This window comes from Ambystoma mexicanum, chromosome 5p (assembly GCF_040938575.1).
Source record: "Ambystoma mexicanum isolate Mex_15411 chromosome 5p, UKY_AmexF1_1, whole genome shotgun sequence".
Classification (NCBI taxonomy): Eukaryota; Metazoa; Chordata; class Amphibia; order Caudata; family Ambystomatidae; genus Ambystoma; species Ambystoma mexicanum.
The window spans coordinates 272,170,077-272,191,066 of NC_090930.1; the positions used below are offsets into that span (position 1 = coordinate 272,170,077).

Genomic DNA, 20,990 nt, shown 5'->3' on the forward strand with positions numbered 1-20,990 from the left:
CGACAAAGACACTGTGGGGTGCTTCCGAACTGCACACAGTCAGCAACAAAGGCTAGCTATCATCCGGGGTCAGACTGGGCCATGCAATTGTCTCAGGCACCAAAGAAAAAGCGGCCCGCAGTTGCAAATGGCTTTTCATTCCTTTTGTGATACTGTTTGAATAGTACCCAGGCGGAGCTTTTTGATAAAGTGACATGCAAATTGTATATTTTAAAGAATATTTATTCAGCAAGCAACACTGGTCAAAACTACTAGTCGCAGTGTGAATTAACTCATCAAACTGGCCCACATGGGCCAATAAGGGTCCGACTTTGGCCAAAAAAACGGTCCCACACCAGCATTTTGTGTTTTTGATTGGCCCTGGGCCTATTGTCCTACAGGCCAGTCCGAGGCTGCTCCCAGCTCAACTGACTTTTCAGTACTGGCACTTTTTCCCTCATCTTTTCCCCTAGTTGCAACCCCTCCCCACAGAAAAAAAGTCATGTTTTACCATGGGCAGGGCCACAATCCATCTCTATCAAGGAAGCCTAAATGCTTTGAGAGCAATGTAGCAGCATGCAATACTCTTTACCTAACTATTCACGCCAATGAACAGGTACAGCCAGCTTCCAAAACGGATACGGTTACATTTCGCTCATGCCCACATTGCCCAACAAATACAACCAGCTCTGATGCCCAAGGGGCCGTACAGCATAACTGGTACAGCCTGCTCCCAGCTATGGTAAAGCCAGCTCAAACACAATCGGCTCCTGATCATTCTCTGTGAACGTTGCTGCACCCATTTAGTGACAGGTAGAGGAGCGAATTCCCACATATGTCAGGCAATAGATAGCGCAAGGTAATGAAACGGGTATTTGTAACCCCTGAAGCCTCCCCTGCTACCCCTGTGGTCTCCCTTGCTACCCCTAATTTAAAATTGGGGCTCCTGGGCTGTGGTCAGCAGCATGTGGCTCTGTGTTTCTTAAGTGGCTAGTTCTCTGATAGCTATAGCTGGTAAGATAGCCCAGTGGGTTCAGCGCTCACTGCTGCAATGTGCGTGTGCTCTGCAGGTTGCAGGTTCAGCTCCCAGACAGGTCAACTCAGCTTTTTATCCTGCTGAGGTTGAGTGAGTACCAACACAGGTTGAGTGACTTTGTAGGTATATTTGGTCTATATGAAGCTCTTACAAGTAAGTGCTATACAATAACACACCATTATCATTTGTCCTTGGACATCTGCTTGCATTCACAGTAATTTGGTAAATTGGCCCATATGCGCTGATATACTGGTATGGAAACACGCTGCACCTACTAAAGCACATAGGTGGATAACGCACACCAGCAGATACCCAAACCAAATGCACACATACAGCAGACAAAGATTTGACACACACACACACACACAGGTGCCTCCATAATGCATCACAAACAAATACTCAGAACACATACTCCGTCTCCGCACACCTACACCACGACATACCATCCACAACATAGATCCACACGAAACACACACACACACATTACACGCTTGATTGTTACACTAACAAAACACATGTTTGCATGTCGCATCTGCATAAGCATAGACCAACTCACAGACACATCCAAGATACACATTCTCTGCAGAGACATACACAGGCAGACACACACACACACATAGATACTGCGCCAACCAACCACATACAGACATGAGCAACATAAACTATATATTCACACATAATCACGCACAGTACATATGTGGTGCACCCTACACAATCATGAACGTCCAGTAACACACACGCGATACTTACTGCACGTCCACCACATATACCCTCTCAAACATATACAAGGTGAACTCGGGCAGCCAGATGCACGAGAAGCAACTAAACATATCCCCCCAAACCGCAGCACACAGCTCCGAGCCTATCAACATTGTAATGAAGTCCTCATGCGTTTAAATATTGACACTATTTATTTGCACATTCCATTGAAATGCAGTTGAGATCAGATGGGGCATAATTTTTGTGTGGGGTGGCCGTGGAGGGGTAACAGGTGGGATATGGCCATTTTGTAACTAAATGAGTGTAAAACGCTGGCCCTGACTTGCAAAGGAAGGCGATTTCAAAGCTATGCATAGAATCACTCGCACGCACTACCATCGCTCCAGGACGTCATTATGGCGGGTGTAGGTGTGTGAAATGTAAATGTTTATAAATGTGTACATTTGTCACAGTGACCCCAGACGATCACAACAGAACGAACAGAGGGCAGACGGCACACTGATGATAATAAGTAGGAAAGTCACCAAGGAAATGAGTGCCATAAAGTTGTTCCTTTATAGTTAAGAGTTTTGCCGGGACTGTCCCGTAATGGGGTGCTCTGCTCTTTCCCCCTTTCTCAAGATTATTTTTTTCACTGCATTGTTCCCGGTTTTTGGTAGTAGGTCTTCTTAGCTGGCAGGCAGGAATGCACAATCTCAAACAGTAGGAATGTGACATTTTACAAATTAAGATTGTGATTGTAATTATTTGTAAAGTGCTTAAACACAAGTGTAGTGCTTCAAAGCTAGTGGTAATTTGTGATACAATAATTATAATATGTGTTTATTCCACCAATAACACTTGAACCTCCTTCTGCTCCAACCACTATTGAAATGTAGTGCCTTGACAGCCACTTTCAAGCGCTATTCCTACTTTTATGTTAGTTGCCCTGTCCCGGTCTGTTACTTTTTAAATCTGGTCACCCTATTTATACTACCTATTATATGGAGAGAGAGAGAGAGATAAAAGGAGAGAGAGAGAGGGGGGAGAGAGAAAAAAGAAGAGAGAGAGAGAGAGAGAGAGAATGTGACTTCATCAAGGAGATTTGATCGACTCCAAATCCATCGAATATTTTGTTCTTTTAAGCCATATTTCAGCAAATATATGCAGGCGGGAGACCCCCGGAGCCCCACCTTGCCCCCACCTAAATTATTACCCTTAACCCCTCTCCCCACATATGTTTACAGGCAGGTCACAGAGTCGTAAAAAAACGCACTCATTTTGAAATAGCGCTGCAATGCTTTAACATTCAAATTTGGAAAAACCAAAAGGCGGTCCTAAATCTCTATGTGCAGGTTACTGCCTTTTCTGGCTTACACATTTTCTGAATTTGACCTTTTGCAGTCAAGCAGAGAAGAAACGCAAAAAGCAGTACATTCTTGTAACGTAGTCCCCTCACTCTGACCGATCCATCATTACAGAAGGCGAGCCGCCCACATCTAATGCACACATGTGCCCTCTCCTCCAAATGAGCCATTTGCCCTAAACATAACTTAAACCGTTCCCATCTGTAGACCACTAGGTTGCTTTTACCACCTAGCCACATTTCAACTCCTCGCTCTGGAAACGGCTAAAATCCCGGCTCATCCAGACCCTGCGCTCTTGTTGATAGTAGCGCCTAATACTAGTTTTTGTGGTCTCTGCACCATCCAAGCACTTGAATGTGTACTGTACATCTTAAACAAATAAATGCGTGGGCTTTTCTAAAAATAAAACAAAGTGAAGGGTAAAGGGGTGGGTCAAGTCATTGAGACAAATAGGAAGCAGGAATGAAGTGGTGCGATTCTGGGCTTGCCCCCCCCCCCTCCATTCGTTTCCTGTAAAGTGTGCTAGTAATGAATTCATTATGACTTGACCAGGTCATCTGCCCTGACAATATTCCATTCATGGATCCCAGCACTGCTGGTTTGTATGGCCAGTGTTCCACACTCCCTCTTTTCTGGAATTCGTATAGCCCACATACTTCACATGGCAGGCAGTACAGCAGGTGCCTAGTGTCACTGGCGTTAAAACAAAACAAAACAAAAATCAACCCAAAAAAAAACCACAGTGATGAATGAAGCGAAATGCTCAGGGAGCGGACCCGGCCATTTGCGGCCTAATCTGCGTGAAGGAATCGGCTACTGTCGACGAATGATGCCCTGCTCAAGAGAGATGGGAGGTGAAACGTGGGTTATGTCACTTATGTGAGATTCTGGCAGGAAAGTGAGGGATAAAAACGCAGCCGACGCAAAATGGCCATGGTTTAAAGTTGACAGCTTTACTCAACGCTGCCTGGAAGTATTTTTTTTTTGTTCTCATTTGAATTTCTGAAGATTTAATGCACTGCACAGCGGTACATGAGTTTTATGTACTCAGATGAAATGCTTGTTTCCGTGAAATGACTGTGAAATGGATTGTTCAACTAACTCATACAGCTGGTAAGATAGCTCAGTAGGTTGAGCTCTCGTTCGTGCAAACTGTTTGATTCACAGGTTCAAATCCCGGCAAGGTCGACTCAGGCTTTCTTCCTGAGTAACATCTTCTATTGGGTAATATAAATGTATGTAACATTTGTTCTATGTAAAGCGCTTTGGGTAAAAGCGCTATGTAAATAAAAAAAGTTATTATAATGTACTTGTGTCTCAGGTAGGTTTGCCGTCAGGCCAGAGGTTAGCTGTTGTGCTTTGTTCTGTTCTAATGATTTACACATGGTTCTTTTTATGTCAAAGCAGGTAGAGAGAGTTTTTTTTCTGGAAACTTCTAGAAGCTTTGTATATCTAAAATAAAGAACTTGGGGACAGATTGTAAAATGTAAACATGAACAGAGGGGGAATTTGCACCCAGTCTTAATAATTAGTACCCAGAACTGTTGAATCATTAGAACTCGCATTCCTCTACAGAACCCTGCAGCTCCCGTTCTGCAGCCTGTCAGGCTATTAAAAAGGGGGAAAAAACATGTGCCAACCAGGCTCTGTCTCGGGAGGATAGCTCGGGGGCAACGCGCTCACCTTGGAAGCAAGACGACACAGAGCAACACAAGTTCGATTCCCCCGGTCCGTGCTTAGAAACCTTCGGGTATTAAGAGCATTATAAATAACCTATCATATCATATCAGGCTTGGCTCCACCCCAAAAAGGACGGGCCAGCTCAAACTGCAAGATCCCAGCCAAATTCAGTTGAAAAGATTCGATGGATTTGGCTTCGACCAAATCTCCTGCCAGTAAACCTTTGGCTGGCTGCTCGGATTTGGGTGAAGTATTCCAAACAAAAAGTTTCTAATGCCCCTCCAAAACTGGAAAGATTGGGAAAGATCCATTAAAAAATGTTAAAGTAGTACCTGCAGTGATATTAATGATACATATGGTGATCCATTCTTGTATCACTTCACACATCAGACCTGCATGCAGTGCCCCCCCCCACCCCAGGCACACTCACATGGCATGGCATGGCAGGGAAAGCCCCTGAAAAGACAGCCCACTCCTTACCTCAGTTGGCTGGGCTGCCTGCTGCTGTCTGTGTGGCCGGCACTGGCACTGGGCACTCCACTGTCTGCTGGCCGGCCGCCTCAGTGCTGCCTTGTGGTCCTCCTGTCTTGTGTGGGCTGTGGGCACTGGCACTGTCGTCGCTCTTCGGTCGAGAGAGTCGAGGTCCACTGCAGACGGTGTGTGCTTCAGTGCTTGTGTTGTGGGGCACTGGGGCTCATAAAGCAGCAGCCCAGCCACTCCAGCAGCATAATGTGTGAATGCATTTGGCGGCAAATTGGGCAGGCATTCGTCCACGGTGCCGGCGGCCCCGGGGCCCAGCCCAGCCCCCAGGCACACAAGTTGAAGACAGTTGCTAACTTGCTTTCAACTTTGCAAAGAAGTGTTACTAACTTCCTGCATCAAAGTTGAAAGCAAGTGTGAAATCAATGTGGAGTGTCAGTCACTGTGTTTACAGTGCCGGGCTCGGCGCCTCGGCCCCAGCTCAGCGGAGCCCGCAGGCAGGCTGCACCCCCCTGGGTCAGGAGGTCTCGGAGGGGGGAGGAGGGAGGCAGGTGTTACAATTGCTTTGGTCGGTGTACCGTGTTTGCAATTGCTAAATTCAGCCTGCCTCCCTCCCACAGTACAGATTCACAACTGTCGTTCTCTCTCTCTGTGGGCTGTGGCTGCCGCAGCCGCAGGCCAGAGGCTCGTGAGCTGACGGCAGGCGCACCGGCCCCCTGCAGTGGCACTGGCGGGCGCCCAGCAGGGCCACCGACGCGACACCGGCCCGTGAATTATGCACATGCATCTGCATGCATCATAAATTATGATGCATGCATGATGCAGATGCAATCATCAAAGCAAGGTAACATCTAGTGACTACTAGTGTTACCTTGCTATGATGATTGTGCAGAGCAGCCGGCGCCGCCGGCGCGCCGCACCTCCCCCTCACCCCTCCTGGCTGGCTCCCGCCTCCATGCCCTGCTCCTCACTCACACCAGGGCACTGGCAGGCGAGGCGACTCACTCCCCCGCCCCCCCGGCTATCCCCATCTGACTTGGCCGCGCACTGTTTGCAGCGCACACACAGAAAAAAAAAGACATTATTTTTTTTTTAAAAAACGGCCCAGAGGTGGCTGCCGGAAAACCGGCCCTAGGGGACCCCAAAGTCTTTCGGCCACGGGCCGAAAGACCGAAAGGGCCAGTCCGACCCTGGCCATGACTGGTCTGAAGAAGACTCAATGGGAAGATTCAGAGTACTAGGCAGTAGAACAGCCAAAAATGTAGAGATCTTGCACCATGGGTGCTGCTTGGGAGTGTCAGCCATTATGAGGAGGTGGATTAAGTAAGTGTGTAGAAACGAGTACACTGATGTATGCTGTTTCCTTTTTCTAGATATCCATCATTTCCACATATTTGAGGGTACCTCGTGCATGTTAAAACGGCCCTTATTTCTGTCCTCGGTACAGTGTGGAGAGAGGGGTTTCCCGTTCTTAACAGTTAACACGGTGTCGGTTATGTTGCATGTGTGATGATGTAAATGTTGCATTTTATGCTGTTTCTCTACCCCTGCAGGATAGGAAGTTCCAGCCAATATTATGAGTATATTGATGTCAATAATTGCCAAGATGTCATCCACCTTTACCATTTGCTGTGGTCCGCGACCATCCTAAACATTGTGGGGTTATTCCTCGGAATCATCACGGCTGCAGTTCTGGGAGGATTCACCGACTCGGTATGAGTTTCTGGACTTTGTTTACCAAGTTCTTAATCTGTGTGTGATTGGTCACATGTTCCAGACTTAGACCAGGAATTTCTTCTAATGTATTTGCCGTTTTGTTCATGCTATTTAAAGCAATGTGCATAACTCATGCTTTCTGGTAATGTGTGCAGTTACAAAACCTATAAATAAAATCAGACTAAAATTGGCTTGTTTTGGAGGCGACTTATTTCACTTCCAAAATTACGTTTTTTACAAATTATAAAATTACAAAGCATACTTTAAAACATTCAGAATTTTCAGCAGACTGGTGTTTTTAAGGAGTTTGGTGTAAGTAAGTGGGTACTAATTACAGAGCAGAAAGCAGCAACAGAAAAAGATAAAACCAGCCAGTAGATATGGCTTAGCCCTTCTAGAGGAATCTACGCCTTACTATCAACACCATAAACATCGCTTTACTTTTAGTTGAAAGTTCTTTAGTAATACCTCATCACAATGATAGGACATATGATATGATATGATGTGGCATTTATAACGCGCCTGTACACAAGTGTTTCTAGGCGCGACAAGACAAGGAGGGGGAAACAAAGGGATGACAAAATAACGATCTTACTAGGCCTTGTGTCATTCAGATCGTCCAAGTGTGGGGAAGAGGGAAGGCGAGAAGTTCCGGGGGGAGGGGAAGGGAGAAGTGCAATTAACTCACATGTGCAGCCAGCGGGTGGCTCATAAGTGCTGAGAGAAGGGACTGTAGGTTTGCAGATACAGACCCTTAAGTGCTGGGGAGTCCGTAGGCAGTGCGAGGGCAACTGGACATGCAGGAGTTTGGGCCCGAGATCAGAGGGTGACCAGGTGACCAGTGTGCGGAGCAGTCAGGTGCTTCAGCAGGGGAGAGGAGAGAAAGCGGAAGTGAAAAGGTCTTGAGTTGCTTCTGGAACTGGAGGTGGTTCTGCTCAAGTTTGAGAGAGTCAGGGAGGCTGTTCCAGAGGGAGACCCCAACCAAGGAGATAGATCTGCCCCTAACTCTCTGCTTGGAGAAGCATCTGACCCTCCGAGAGTTAGAAGTGGATGAGCGGAGAGCTAGAGAAGGAAGATGTTTTAGAAGGGAAGGCACAACCCATGTAATGGGTCGATCACATGGCACCAGAAGCAGACAGGTTACCCCCACTTCTGGTTACCTGAGATCTTCCCAAAGAACAAATGTTGTCATAATAAGCTCATAGCAAAACAAAACAGTTGATGGCTGGAAGGTTTAGAATAAATCTTGACCTCTGGCATTGCTCTGGGCAATCCTCCAGACCATCGTTCTTCTCTTGCCAAGCCATTACAAAAGTGGAAAAAACATATGCAAATCAGGCTTGGTCCCACCCCCAAAGGGGTAGTCCAGCCCGAACTGCTAGGTCACATCCCTTTTGCACGAGACCACAAGCATCCCCAGACATGTTTCAGCCTTGTTGGGCGTCATCAGTGAGGAGTATCTTGGGTCTCTAGGCCCAGCAGGCAAGGGGCCCACGTCTGGGCATATCCTTCGCACTCGGGGTGACAATAGCAAAACAAAAGAGTTGATGGCTGGAAGGTTTAGAATAAATCTTGACCTCTGGCATTGCTCTGGGCAACCCTCCAGACCATCGTTCTTCTCCTGCCAGGAGACCCAAGCTACTCCTCACTGATGAGCCCCAACAAGGGCGAAACATGTTTGGGGATGCTTGTGGTCTCGTGCAGAAGGGATGTGGCCTAGCAGTTCGGGCTGGACTGCCCCTTTTGGGGTGGGGCCAAGCCTGATTTGCATATGGTTTTTCCCTTTCTGTAATGGCTTGGCAGGCGAAGAACGGTGGTCTGGAGGGTTGCCCAGAGCATTGCCAGTGGTTAAGATTCATTCTAAACCTTCCAGCCATCACCTCTTTGTTTTTGCTTTGTCACCCCGAGTGGGACAGGTATGCCCAGACGTGGGTCCCGTGCCTGCTGGGCCTAGAGACCCAAACTACTCCTCACTGATGAGCCCCAACAAGGGCGAAACATGTTTGGGGATGCTTGTGGTCTCGTGCAGAAGGGATGTGGCCTAGCAGTTCGGGCTGGACTGCCCCTTTTGGGGTGGGGCCTAGCCTGATTTGCATATGGTTTTTCCCCTTCTGTAATGGCTTGGCAGGCGAAGAACGGTGGTCTGGAGGGTTGCCCAGAGCATTGCCAGTGGTTAAGATTCATTCTAAACCTTACAGCCATCACCTCTTTGTTTTTGTCTCAATAAGCTCTTCATGTGCTTCTACTGGATCCATGTTTCAGGCCTTCGATGTTGCCTTATATGGGTTCATCTTGCCAGGGCTCGAACAAGTGAGTGTGTAAAGGTTAAGGGGCTCCGCACCTTAAATGGCGGTTAGATATGGCGTAAACGCACTAAATTCCGATGTGATTTACACGCTTGTTTGATGAATCAAAGCACTGCAATGATGGAATGAAATGGAGCTGACTAGGAAACTAGAATGGCCTATACAAACTGGCTGAAGTACCATTCAAAATGGAGACTTTGGAAGCTGGCAGCTGATCAACACCAATCAGACAATAACGAGGCAAGTAAGGACCTTTCAGAAATACACTAACAGCAGTACTGGGCTCCAAGCACACACTCAACCCCATTTCAGCTGCAACCTGGGAGGAGTTTATTACAGACACCTTCGTTTTGTCTCCAACCTTTGTGACACAGAGTGGGGGAGGGGCGATGGGGCCAATGGCTTCTTGAAGGAATATGAAAACTTTAATTTACAATTCTAAAATTTCAAACTCGTCAAACCCTGACAACCTTAGGAACGCTGTCTTAAATGTTTCACCGGATTTATGGGGGAGAGTATTTTACTTATTTACTAATTTTGTATAGCTGTTGATTACCTGGGCTACAAGTAGAGCGGTGTGGTACAACTTGGCAATGAAGTGGCAGTAATTTCATTACTGCCACCTTACCACGGCATTACCTCACTGCCATATTATAAGTTCTGCCAGTAACATGGAAGATTTACTACAGCAAAACGCTGGAGGTACATTTGCCCAGTCAGAATTATCATGCGGTATTACTGCCTGACCTAAATCCGCTAAAAATCCACATTGAGACCTATTCCCAAAATGGCAACTAACGCCACTAGATTGCCGTTCATAATGGCATGGTAATCCACAGGACCGAGTGGTAGTAACTTGAAGCAGGTTTTACACTAAATCTGTGGATTTACAGACAAACTCGTAATGAGGTCCCAAGTATCTTAATCCCACTATATAACAAGCACTGTGTAGTGATGTAGTGATGTTGATTTCTTGTATGTCATAATCCAGAGTGTCATGTATTCTGTCTCGCGTCTGCCTCGCGTCTGTGTTTACATTCTAGTGACTCCGAGCGCGAGGCAGAGGAGAGGCGGTTGGCCAGAGCGTTGGTCCAGTTCTCCTGAGCAGGCCTGTGAAATGAAGCTTAAGCTTGTACTTACCCCCTCGTATGCTTCGTCATTACAATGGCGCCGAGGATGGGATTCAGAGCTTAGCTACAGGCCCGCCTGAGGAGAGGACGTGGTGTGGACTCCTGCCCAGCCAGCTGCGGACATGTACGCGTAGCTGAGGGCACTCTTCAGCTGCCTTCTCCGGAGTTGCGGGCACCCGTGAGCTGCTTTCCCCGGACATCAAACGGGCAGCTGGGGTGCTGTGACAGCTGTCTCCCCCTGTGAAGGATCACGGGATGGTACCGCCGGTGTGTGGAGGGCTCCAGCATCCGACTCCACCCCCTTCACCGGCCTACCAAATAGAGGTGAGGAGGCGGGAGATGGGAGAAGAAAGAGCGAAATCACGCGACCTGCCACACACCCTTTGGCAAGTTAACCCTTGAAGACCCACAACCAGTGGGAGGGGTTTCATTGAACTAGTGGAGCAGGCTGCCCAGAGCTCTGTCTCTGTGAATGATTACCCCCTTAAAGATCTCACTAACCAGTGGGAGGGGTTTGAGTAAACCTTGAAGACATCAATAACCAGTGGGAGGAGCTTCATCCCAACCTGTGAAGTCACTAACTAAACTGAGCTGACTACGAGGAAACCACCTACAAGACTTGTAGCACAGGTCATCATTGTGAACATAGATAAATGGCACCCAGACTCACTATACCTGCCAAATCCTTCTTCTAACACGAGATCCCCGTGAGACTTTTAAGATCTTTGGAGCCAGCGCAAAGTGCGAAACCTTCACAAAGCAAATGGCACATTGCAATTTGAACGGCATTGAATGCCAGTAATGTCGACACACTTGTAAAAGCCAGGAGTGTCATTCTACAGAGGTTGATTGAAGAACAGCTGAGTACATTTTAGAGTGAAGTGCTTATACATGTTTTCAACATGGCTGCAGCAAGCATGGCAGCGCCTCCACCATTCTTACCGGAAGCAGGCACACCCATTATTAGGTGGGATAGATGGAAGAAACTGTTCGACACATACCTTGTCGCAATAGGTAGGGGAAAAGTTTGCTTCTGCTAGGAAAGAAGCTATTCTCTTGCACAACTTAGGCGCCGAAAGCCGCAGTGTGTACGATGGTTTGCCTGACCCACCGCAGGAAGGTCAAGGTGAAACTGACTCATAGCATAGCTGAAAGAAAACTGGCAATTCACTTTGAGCCTAAGAAGAATACTACGTTTGAAAGACACAAGTTCTTCAAAAGAGTGCAAGAACCCCAAGAGCCAGTTGAAAATTTCATAGCCGCACTGAGGACCTTGAGTCATTCCTGTGACTTTGGTCTGCTTACTGACTCTCTGGTAAGAGATCAATTGGTTCGTTGCACGAATAGTCCCAAGATTCAAGAAAGGTTGTTATCCAGGGATCTTCTGCTGGAAGCTGAAGTGGAGATGGCACGAAGCATGGAGCAAACAAGCAAGTATATATTGAACTTGAAGGCAGATAAGTCAGGATGTGAAGTTGCAGCAGTTAAGAATTCAAACTCAGGGGGGCGTGGCTTGGAGCGCCATCGATGCAGTCGCTCCTTTGAAGCCGCCCGTGGGAGACCCCGCCGCCGCCACGAATATCATGCGGTTCCCATGAAGTTACATGATCACCGATGCTACCCAAGGTGATCGGAACCTCTGAGGCACATCTGGGTCGAGGATGACTGTTTAACGCGTGAGCGTTATGCCCAAATTCGGCCACCAAATCCAGCACCCGGCACCCTACGCAAAAAGCAAGATGGCGGGCACCCAGGAACCCGGGAGAGTGAGGCGGACAGCGATGTGAGGAGTAAGCGAAAAGCTGAGAAGTGGGTGAGGAGGGGCACACTGACACTCGCCAGCGCACAAGCAGCAGCAGACCCAGCGGCAGAGCACTGCCCGGGGCGAGTTTCCAGCTCCGATTTTCACTCGGGCCGCACGGCAGCCGCGGCAGCGACCGCAGAGGAACTCCTGACGGGGGCCCTCCCCTTCTCGGAACTCCAGCAGGGACGGATGGCCTGAGGCGGACTGCTCCCTGCCTCCCCTTCTCTTCCCCCGCATTAATCCGGGCCCCTGGGACGGTGGCGCCGGTAGCCGGACTCCCCCAAAGCCTGGGCGAGAGAGCCCATATTACGGGAGAGCAGCAGCGATATCCCACCCCCCAGGAAAGCACAGGCGCGGCGCCTTGCCTCCGTCCAGCGGACACTCCAGCAGCAGGGTGGCCCAACACTCTCCCCCCCCAGGGGAAGCAGCATCGGGGGTGCGAGGCACCAGGAGGCACCAGGTCCCCCCGCGCCCACACCAACGGGCCCTAGCCCCAAGAGCTTCAAGAGGCGGAGACTGCCTCGGAGAAATACACGGGGGGCCCCACGGCAGACCTAACCCGCCTCTTTAGCGTCACCAGCGACGGCCTAAGGTCCTGCTACACCATCAAGCACCTTAATCAAAAGACTCAAGAACTGGCCCCTTCACCGCTGACCGCCTGGTACGCCTGCAAACCTTCCCTGCCCCTGGGGATGACCAACTACAACTGAGGAAGCGGCCCCATTGCCGCAGACCACCAGCATCTTCACAGGACCCATCATCGAAGACTGCCGGAGGCGGGCCGAATCCACGCTCACCCAGGCCAACACAACACACAGCATATGGTAGTCTCTTCCAGCTAGGGCCCAACCTACGACGGACTCCCACTCCCCACGTGCTTACTGGGGCGCCCCGGCCCATAGATCCACTCAGCGAGCTGATTTAGCTCAGACCAACGCGACTGACCCCCAGCGTACCTCCACGCAAAAAGCCCCACGATAGCCAACACCAGAAATACACAACTGACCAGCCTAACACCACGCAGGAACCTGCCGGACTTGAGCCATTGGGGTGCCCACTCAGTCAGTTCCCCCACTAGGTCTCCTCTACAATCTTAGTGCCCCCTGGGGGATACCTCGACCTTCTCGGACGCGGCCCCCTCATTCAGCCACCATGTCCAAACAAACGAAGGCCAGCAGAGGCGCCGACATAACCACTATGTTCACCACACCAGACAAAGGCAAAAAGCAAGACCCTCCCAAACTTACCCCGCAGAAACATCTAGAAGAACGAGAGGCCCTCGCCACCAAGGGGGACCTGGTGGCCTTCATGGCAGACATTAAATCTGAATTCCGCTCCTGCCTGTCAGAGCTAACCACCAAAGTAGAACAGGCAGACCAACGGGTAACAGAGGTGGAGCAGAGACTAGGGGAGATTGAGGAGCGTTCACAGGGCCACTCAGCCACCCTGGGGGAAATCCAGTGATCTATCAACACCCTACAAGGAAAATATGAGATCCTAGAGTTTAAGCAAGAGGACCTCGAGAACAGGGCGCGTCGCAATAATCTCCGAATCCGAGGCGTGCCATCCTCGGTCCCTGCCAATAAGCTACCGGAATATATAGGGGACTTCTTCCAGGCCCTGCTCCCGGATCTGGACAAATCCCAACTGCTGCTAGACCAAACCCACAGACTGCGCCCACGCCGGGGAGTACACTCGGACCCTCCCCCAGATGTGATCACCAGGGTCCACTTCTTTACGACTAAAGAAACCATCTCAGCGATTAGCCGAACGGGAGATGACCTCTCGTTTCAGGGCACCCCACTTCAGATATATCAGGATCTCTCATTACTCACCCTACAGAAACGAAGAGCACTCCGCCCCCTCGCACTCTTTTTCCAAGATCAACGGGTGCGGTACAGATGGTTATTCCCAACGGCGCTAGAGTTCTCATACAAAGGCACTGTTAGACAAATCAGCCACTTGGAAGACGCAAACAAAATCACGCATCCAACCTCACCCGGGGAGGCCTCCTCACCGAATCTTGAGGGGTCTGGGGACCCTGAACCACCCCCCTCCCCGAAGCCTAGGCGAGCATCATGGTCGAAGATACAGCAAAACCACAGGAGGAAATAGCATGGGACGGAACGTGCCTCATAGCTCTGGGCAGCATCAGCCTCGGCTCGATGGTCCGCACCCACTATGGAACCCCCAGCTCATTCCAAATACACAGTTCTGTTCGACGTTGGTGGCAGGCCATACCCATGGTTCATGCCCACTCCGAGGAAAGTTCCAACTTTGAATCCTTGGAAACCCACGGTACTCTACACCTTGATTCATTCACTGGCCCAGTTGGCCAAGGGTGCACCACACACACAATGTCGGCCCACACGTTGGTTAAAGTTACGCCCCCCCGTTGGGGCGCGTGTTAAGACCCCAAGTGCAGGATGATACTCTACTAACTCTCAACAGTAATGGCAGCTGACCCACCCCCGCTCAACCCCCACCCCCTGCCCCATCCCTACTGGCAGAGAATGACCTGTTGGCAGACTACCAAACCCTAAGGCTCCTCTCCCTAAACGTCAATGGGCTGAACTCCCCCGCTAAACGAAAAACAATTCTGCTAAAACTTCAGGATGAAGAGGCGGCAGTGGCCATACTTCAAGAGATGCACCTGCTACAGACAGATGTTGGGCGGCTCCGCTCCCGAGGGTATCCCCTCCAATTCTTCGCCTCAGGGGGAACTAAAAAAGGGGGCACTGCGATCCTCTTTAGAAAGGACCTAAACCCGTAGATATTGGCAATGAAAGCATGTTCAGAAGGCCGATTTGTAGCGGTCAAGTGCCTTCTGCTGGGAGACCTATATACTTTCATCTCAATATACGCCCCCAACACTGGACAATCAAATTTTTACGACTCTCTTGGTTCCTCCCTCTCACGCTTTATAGAAGGCCAAACGATAATCGGAGGTGACTTCAACGGCGTTCCAGACCCCACAAGAGACAAATCGCATCCCCCGACTCCGAGCGACTTCACCCAGGCGCTGAGCCTCCTCCAGATGTTCCGATCTTTAGAGGTAGTGGACGCATGGCGGGTACTCCACCCCAACGAAAAAGACTTCTCCTTTTATTCAGGCGTCCACCGGACCTTCTCGAGGATCGACCTCCTCCTAACCTCTCCCCAAACTCTGGCTTTCGTCAAGGAGGTGTCCATCGGCACGAGAGCCCTATCGGACCATGCCCCAGTGATCTTGGAGATCCAGGCACAGAACCCTAAACCTGACAGCCCAAGTAGATGGGCTTTATACGACCCTATCCTCAATGATATGGCAACAAGGGACAAGATTGCGAATCCATCAAGAACTTCTTTGAAGAAAACCCAGCCTCCGACACCTCGGTGGCGAACAACTGGGTTGCTATGAAAGCAGTAATCAGAGGCACCCTGATCGCCCAAGAAGCGGCCTACCATAAGAACAGGCGACAGACCCGGATAGCCTTGGAGGAAGAGCTGGGGGCCGCAGAGGAAGCCCACAAGAAAAAAGGCTGGTCCCCTAGGACACAGAGAGCCATGCGTATTGCCAGGAAGAAATTGGAAGCCCACTATGCGGAACAAACCGCCCTAGTCATGGCCAAGGCCAAACAATCATACTACGCGAAGAACAATAAGGCAAATAAAATCATGGTGGCCAATCTGGCCAAACTAAGACGAACCAATACGATCGCAGGCCTGCGTGACCCCGAGGGGGTTGTCCAATACTCGGAACCCAAAAAACAAAAACTAGCAGTGGACCACCTCACCAAGGTCATGTCGGCCACCCCACGGAACCAACCACAACAAATGGAATACCTGCGTGAAGCTGCGCTGCCTCGACTTCCCAACACAACAAGAGTAGAGCTGGAGGCGCCCATCACGGAGGAAGAGATAGGGGATGCCATTAAATCACTCAAAACATGAGCCCCGGGCCTAGACTGATTCTCGGCCAGGTTCTATAAATTATTTAAACCCCAGCTGGTTCCCCCCCTTGTAACACTCTTCAATTCCTTCAGGGAAACAGGATCTGTAACCCCCTCGATGCAGGAATCGACCACTATCCTCCTCCCCAAACCTGGGAAAGACCCGAGGGACCTGGCCTCATACAGGCCGATTGCGCTATTGAACATTGACACAAACCTATATTCTAAAATTCTGGCGAACCGCCTGAGTCGCGTCTTACCAGAGATCATCCAGCCAGACCAGGCAGGCAGGTTTCATCCTACACCGGGGCGGCAGGAGACAACATCCGGAGAACCCTAAACCTGGTGGACCTCGCTACCCGGAACTCCCAGAAACTGGTCCTGATGGCCCTAGACGCGACCAAAGCATTCGACAGGGTGGACTGGACATTTATGAAATACACCTTGGGGGCCTTCGGCTTTGGGTCAACATTCCAAGCAATGGTCCTGGCTAACTATACAGGCCCGAAGACACTCCTGAGAATTAACGGACATAACTCGGCCCCGATCCCCCTAACCTGCGGGAGTAGACAGGGCTGTCCGCTGTCGCCACTGCTCTTCGCTCTGACCATGCAGCCCTTCGCCCAAAGAATTAGGCAAAACAATCAGATCAAAGGCCCACAGGTCGGCCCCTCGCAACATAAAATAGCCCTCTATGCCGATGACGTTTTACTCACGCTCTCAGAAGCCAGCTCATCCATGCGACACCCGCTAAAAGAAATATCCAGCTATGGAGAGGTATCCGGCTTTTCAGTAAACTTTGCTAAGTCAACGGCCCTAAGTATCGGCCTCACCCCAGGGGAGCGGGAACCACTGGCTAAGATGTGCCCAATCACGTGGGAAAAGAGGGCGATCCGCTACCTAGGCGTCTATATCCCAGCGGACCCGAAACCACATACAAAGCGAACTTTCCCCGGCTTCTCAGAGAACTGGAAGGTGAACTGAAACGCTGGGCGACCCAAGAGATCTCGTTGCTGGGACGCATAACAGCGTGCAAGATGAACCTCCCCTCGAGGTTCCTTTACACTTGCCCCTCCCTCCCAGTGGCGATCCCCGCTCCAGCCCTCCGAGACCTACAGAGGAAGATGCTGAAAATCATCTGGAGAGGTAAGAAGGCGAGAATACCCCTAAAGACACTACTGGGGGGCTCCAAATTGGGAGGACTGGGAGTCCCGGATCTACAGGCCTAGAGGCCTAGAGCCAATTAGCACAGGTCTATGCGTGGCAAACAATTACAAACCGCCCCAGATGGGTGGAGCTGGATCAGTCACGAATGCCTCTACCCCTACGATTCTTGCCACCCCCCCTCTCCTCAGAACGCACTGGGGAGACCTCCTCCTGGCAACCAGACACACTCTAAATTCCTGGGATTGGTCACTGAAACGGAAGGGGGTTCCAAGAGGACTGAGCCCACAATCCCCGATCTTCCATAACCCGGCTTTTTCACCCGGAGCGAACCCCCGCAATTTCCAAAACTGGATAAAGGGCGGCTTTGAAACCATAGACCAGCTGTACATGGGTGAGGCACCCCTCACATTTGAGCAATGTAAAGAAAAGTTCCAACTCCAGGAAAGGGACAGATACACTTATATCCAACTGCGTCACTGGTGTGCACACCCCCAAACTCGGCAGGCGGCAACGCTGCCTCCCACCGCCCTGGAACTAACACTCAGGGACCTTCCGGCCCGTGGGAGGGTGTCCACCCTATACAGGTGGTTTTTGGGGGACTTCCTGAGCACGAGAACGCACTGCATGGCCCAATGGGAAGCAGGCTTGGGTCACCCGATAGAAGACCAGACCTGGGTAGACAACTGGACTCGGACGCACGCCTCATCCACCTGCCTCACCAACAGGGAAAGTGCCTACAAAACCATGCTACGGTGGTATTACCCGCCTCTCAGGCTTCATCACATGAACCCCCAAGTGGACCACCTCTGCTGGAGAGGGTGCGGCCACCCAGGCCCCTTTTTCCACATGTGGTGGACTTGTCCAAAGGTCCAGCAGTTCTGGAAGGCATGCCTGGGGACCATCACACAAATCACCAGGTCTGCAATCCCGCTAGAACCGGAGCCCGTCCTGTTGGGAGTGCCGATCCCCACGATCTACCCACGTGCCGGGAACACAGCAAAACTGCTAACCCAATGCCTACTCGCTGGGAAAACGATGATGGCCCACGCCTGGAAGTCCCCAGAAGGCCCCCTCATGGCCCAGTGGTGGACAAAGCTCTGGGACATTCTGATTGCAGAAAAGGTAACAGTGGCAAACGCAGGTGCCCTCCACAGATTCCAAAACATCTGGGCCCCAGTACTGGAATACGACCAGCGATTCCCGGCCCTGACCTATAAACCCATTAACGCACGCTGGACCCTGAGGGACCAAGAAAACCCCGAAGGTTTCACATAGACGCTGGGATGTGAGGCTGATGGCTTTAGAAGCAGGAATCCAGACCTGGGGGCTGGAGGGGAGGAGGGGAAGAGAGCATGAAAATGTCTGGGGGTTAACATGCCTAAATGATTGCGCAAGTTGTTATGTAATTGTCATCCTGCCTTGATTTAAAATAAACAAAGTAAAAAAAAAAAAAACTCAAGGAGGCCCAATACCTTCAGGGAAGTGAAGTGCTTAAAGTGCGGCAGCAATCGTCATGTTGCCTCGAGTATGTTTTGCCCAGCAAGGAATATAAATTGTTTGAAGTGCAAGAAGAGGGGACATTTTGCGAGAGTCTGCAAGGAGTCTGGTCAGGTCAACAGTGTAGAAGTAGGAGTTCCCGAACAAGAAGAAAGTCATATCTTTCCCTTCCAAGGCAAACATGTATTGGAAGTTGCCGAGCTGTATCCCAGAAGGAAAGGACCGACAGACGTTTTCTTGATCGAAGGCAGGGTTGTGACAATGAAGGTTGATAGTTGTTTACCGTGGACTCTCATATCAAGAAAGACATTTGAAGAATGTGTACAAGGAAAGGTGGAACAACTAGATGAACACATGATTGAACCATATGCCTACGGGAATGTAAAAATCAAGGTACTGGGAAAGTTCCAAGCATCCATAAAATACAAAGGTCACAGTTGTGATGCCGATGTGTACATTACACAAGAAGGGTCCTCCCTATTAGGGTGGGCGGAACAAAGGAAACTGGGAATAAGGATACAGGCCAACGCTGAATGTCCCATATCTGTTGCTGAGGTGAAAGATAAATGGGAATCCCAGAGTATTTTCAGAAGATTTGGGAATGCTGAAAGAATTCGAGCATGAAATCATTTTCAGGAAGGGAGCTGTGCCAAAGGTGCATAAATTCAGGCCCATACCACATCACTTGTATGAGATTGTGAAACAGGAAATACAAAAACTGTTGCAAGGAGGTATCATCGAGAGAGTAGAAAGCTCTGAATGGCTTTCACTGGTGGTAGTGGCGGCAAAGTCCAATGATGAAATCAGATTATGTGTGGATCTAAGGGACCTGAACAGAAATATCCTGGTTGAAAGGCACCCCCTCCCCAACATCGGAGAGAAGCTGACAACACTTGAGGGTGCCAGTGTATGTTCTGTGATAGACTTATCCCAGGCATACCACCAGGTGCCATTACTTGAAGAGAGCCAACAATTGACGCCATTTGTAACCCCACTGGGAACATTTAAGTACTGCAGAATGCCATTTGGGCTGGCATCGGCGGCCGCTATATTTCAAAGAGTAATGGAGACTGTGTTGGAGGGGGTACAAAATGTAGTAATCTTCCAGGATGATATTTTGGTCCATGCTAGCTCAGAAAAGGAGCACAAGTAATTATTTCAAAAGTGTTGAAAAGGTTGGATGAAGCTGGGTTGACTGTGAGAAGGAGCAAATACAGAATAAACGTAGAGAGTATGGAATTTTTGGGGCATGTTGTAGACAAAAATGGTGTGAAGCCTAAGGAAAGTTTGGTGAAGGCGATTAGGAATGCACTGTCATGATGCCTACCCCCGGAGCACCAGGCCAGGCCCAGCACCCCCGGGAGCAGGCATCATGCCCCCGGGTAAAAGCCCAGCGGCCCCTTATAGGCTCATGTTGGACATCAGTCCTGGCGCCATAGGCGCCAGGCTCATAAAGGAAGGTGTTTTGTGCACTTACCTGATGCAGACCATGCTGCAAGATTCAGGCCTCCTGAGACCTGAAAGGGACTATTTTTTCATTGGGACTATTTTGCCACTCGGGCGTGGCCAGGGAAGGATACTTACCTGGAACTACTTTGGGGGGCTATTTAAGCCACGCCCAGACAGTAGCTCACGCTTCGCGTTGTTCTGCATCCAAGCAGCTGAATGCTCACCGTGTCTGCTCCTGCATCTGGTCTCCAGCCACGCCCGCCTCGATCCTGGAACACCTGTAAGGAAAGAAGAGAAGAGAAAGGTGAAAACCAAGAATTTTACCAAACTTCTTACCTGCATCCGGAACCTCCACGCCAGCGTTCCTGAGAAAAGACTTTCATTTAAAAGCACCGCGTTGCTCGCTGCAGTGCCGCGCTTCACTCACCTGTCCTCGGGAGGTCTTCTGGCTCCACCGTGACTGTCTGCACCGGTCACCACATCTCTGCGCCTAGGGGAGAGAAGAAGAGACAAAAGGTGAGCAGAAGGAAAATATGAGGAAAGCCTAATTTTCCGCCATAACACTTATCGGTCTTCTGTTGGTGGACCATTCCTCATTTCGGGTCGGCGCCGCTTCGTTGGCAGGTACCGCACCCCGGCCCCTATGGGGAAAGGACAAAAGACATTACTGGAGGAATATAAAGACATTAAGAGGGATCGCCCCCATCGCTAATTCACCTGAGTTTACCATCGGCAATTCAATCCCTCA

The 20,990-nt window shown here is 50.1% G+C and overlaps 1 protein-coding gene across 3 annotated transcripts in view; it reads left to right on the forward strand.

Moving 5' to 3' along the window:
• TMEM255A (transmembrane protein 255A) overlaps positions 1 to 20,990 on the forward strand; it is a 577,786-nt gene that overhangs the window by 496,060 nt on the left and 60,736 nt on the right. For all 3 annotated transcript variants that reach the window (XM_069612683.1, XM_069612682.1, XM_069612684.1), the window contains one exon: positions 6,795 to 6,954. In XM_069612683.1, the coding sequence (XP_069468784.1) occupies positions 6,795 to 6,954 (160 nt within the window). The remainder of the gene's footprint in view (positions 1 to 6,794; positions 6,955 to 20,990) is intronic.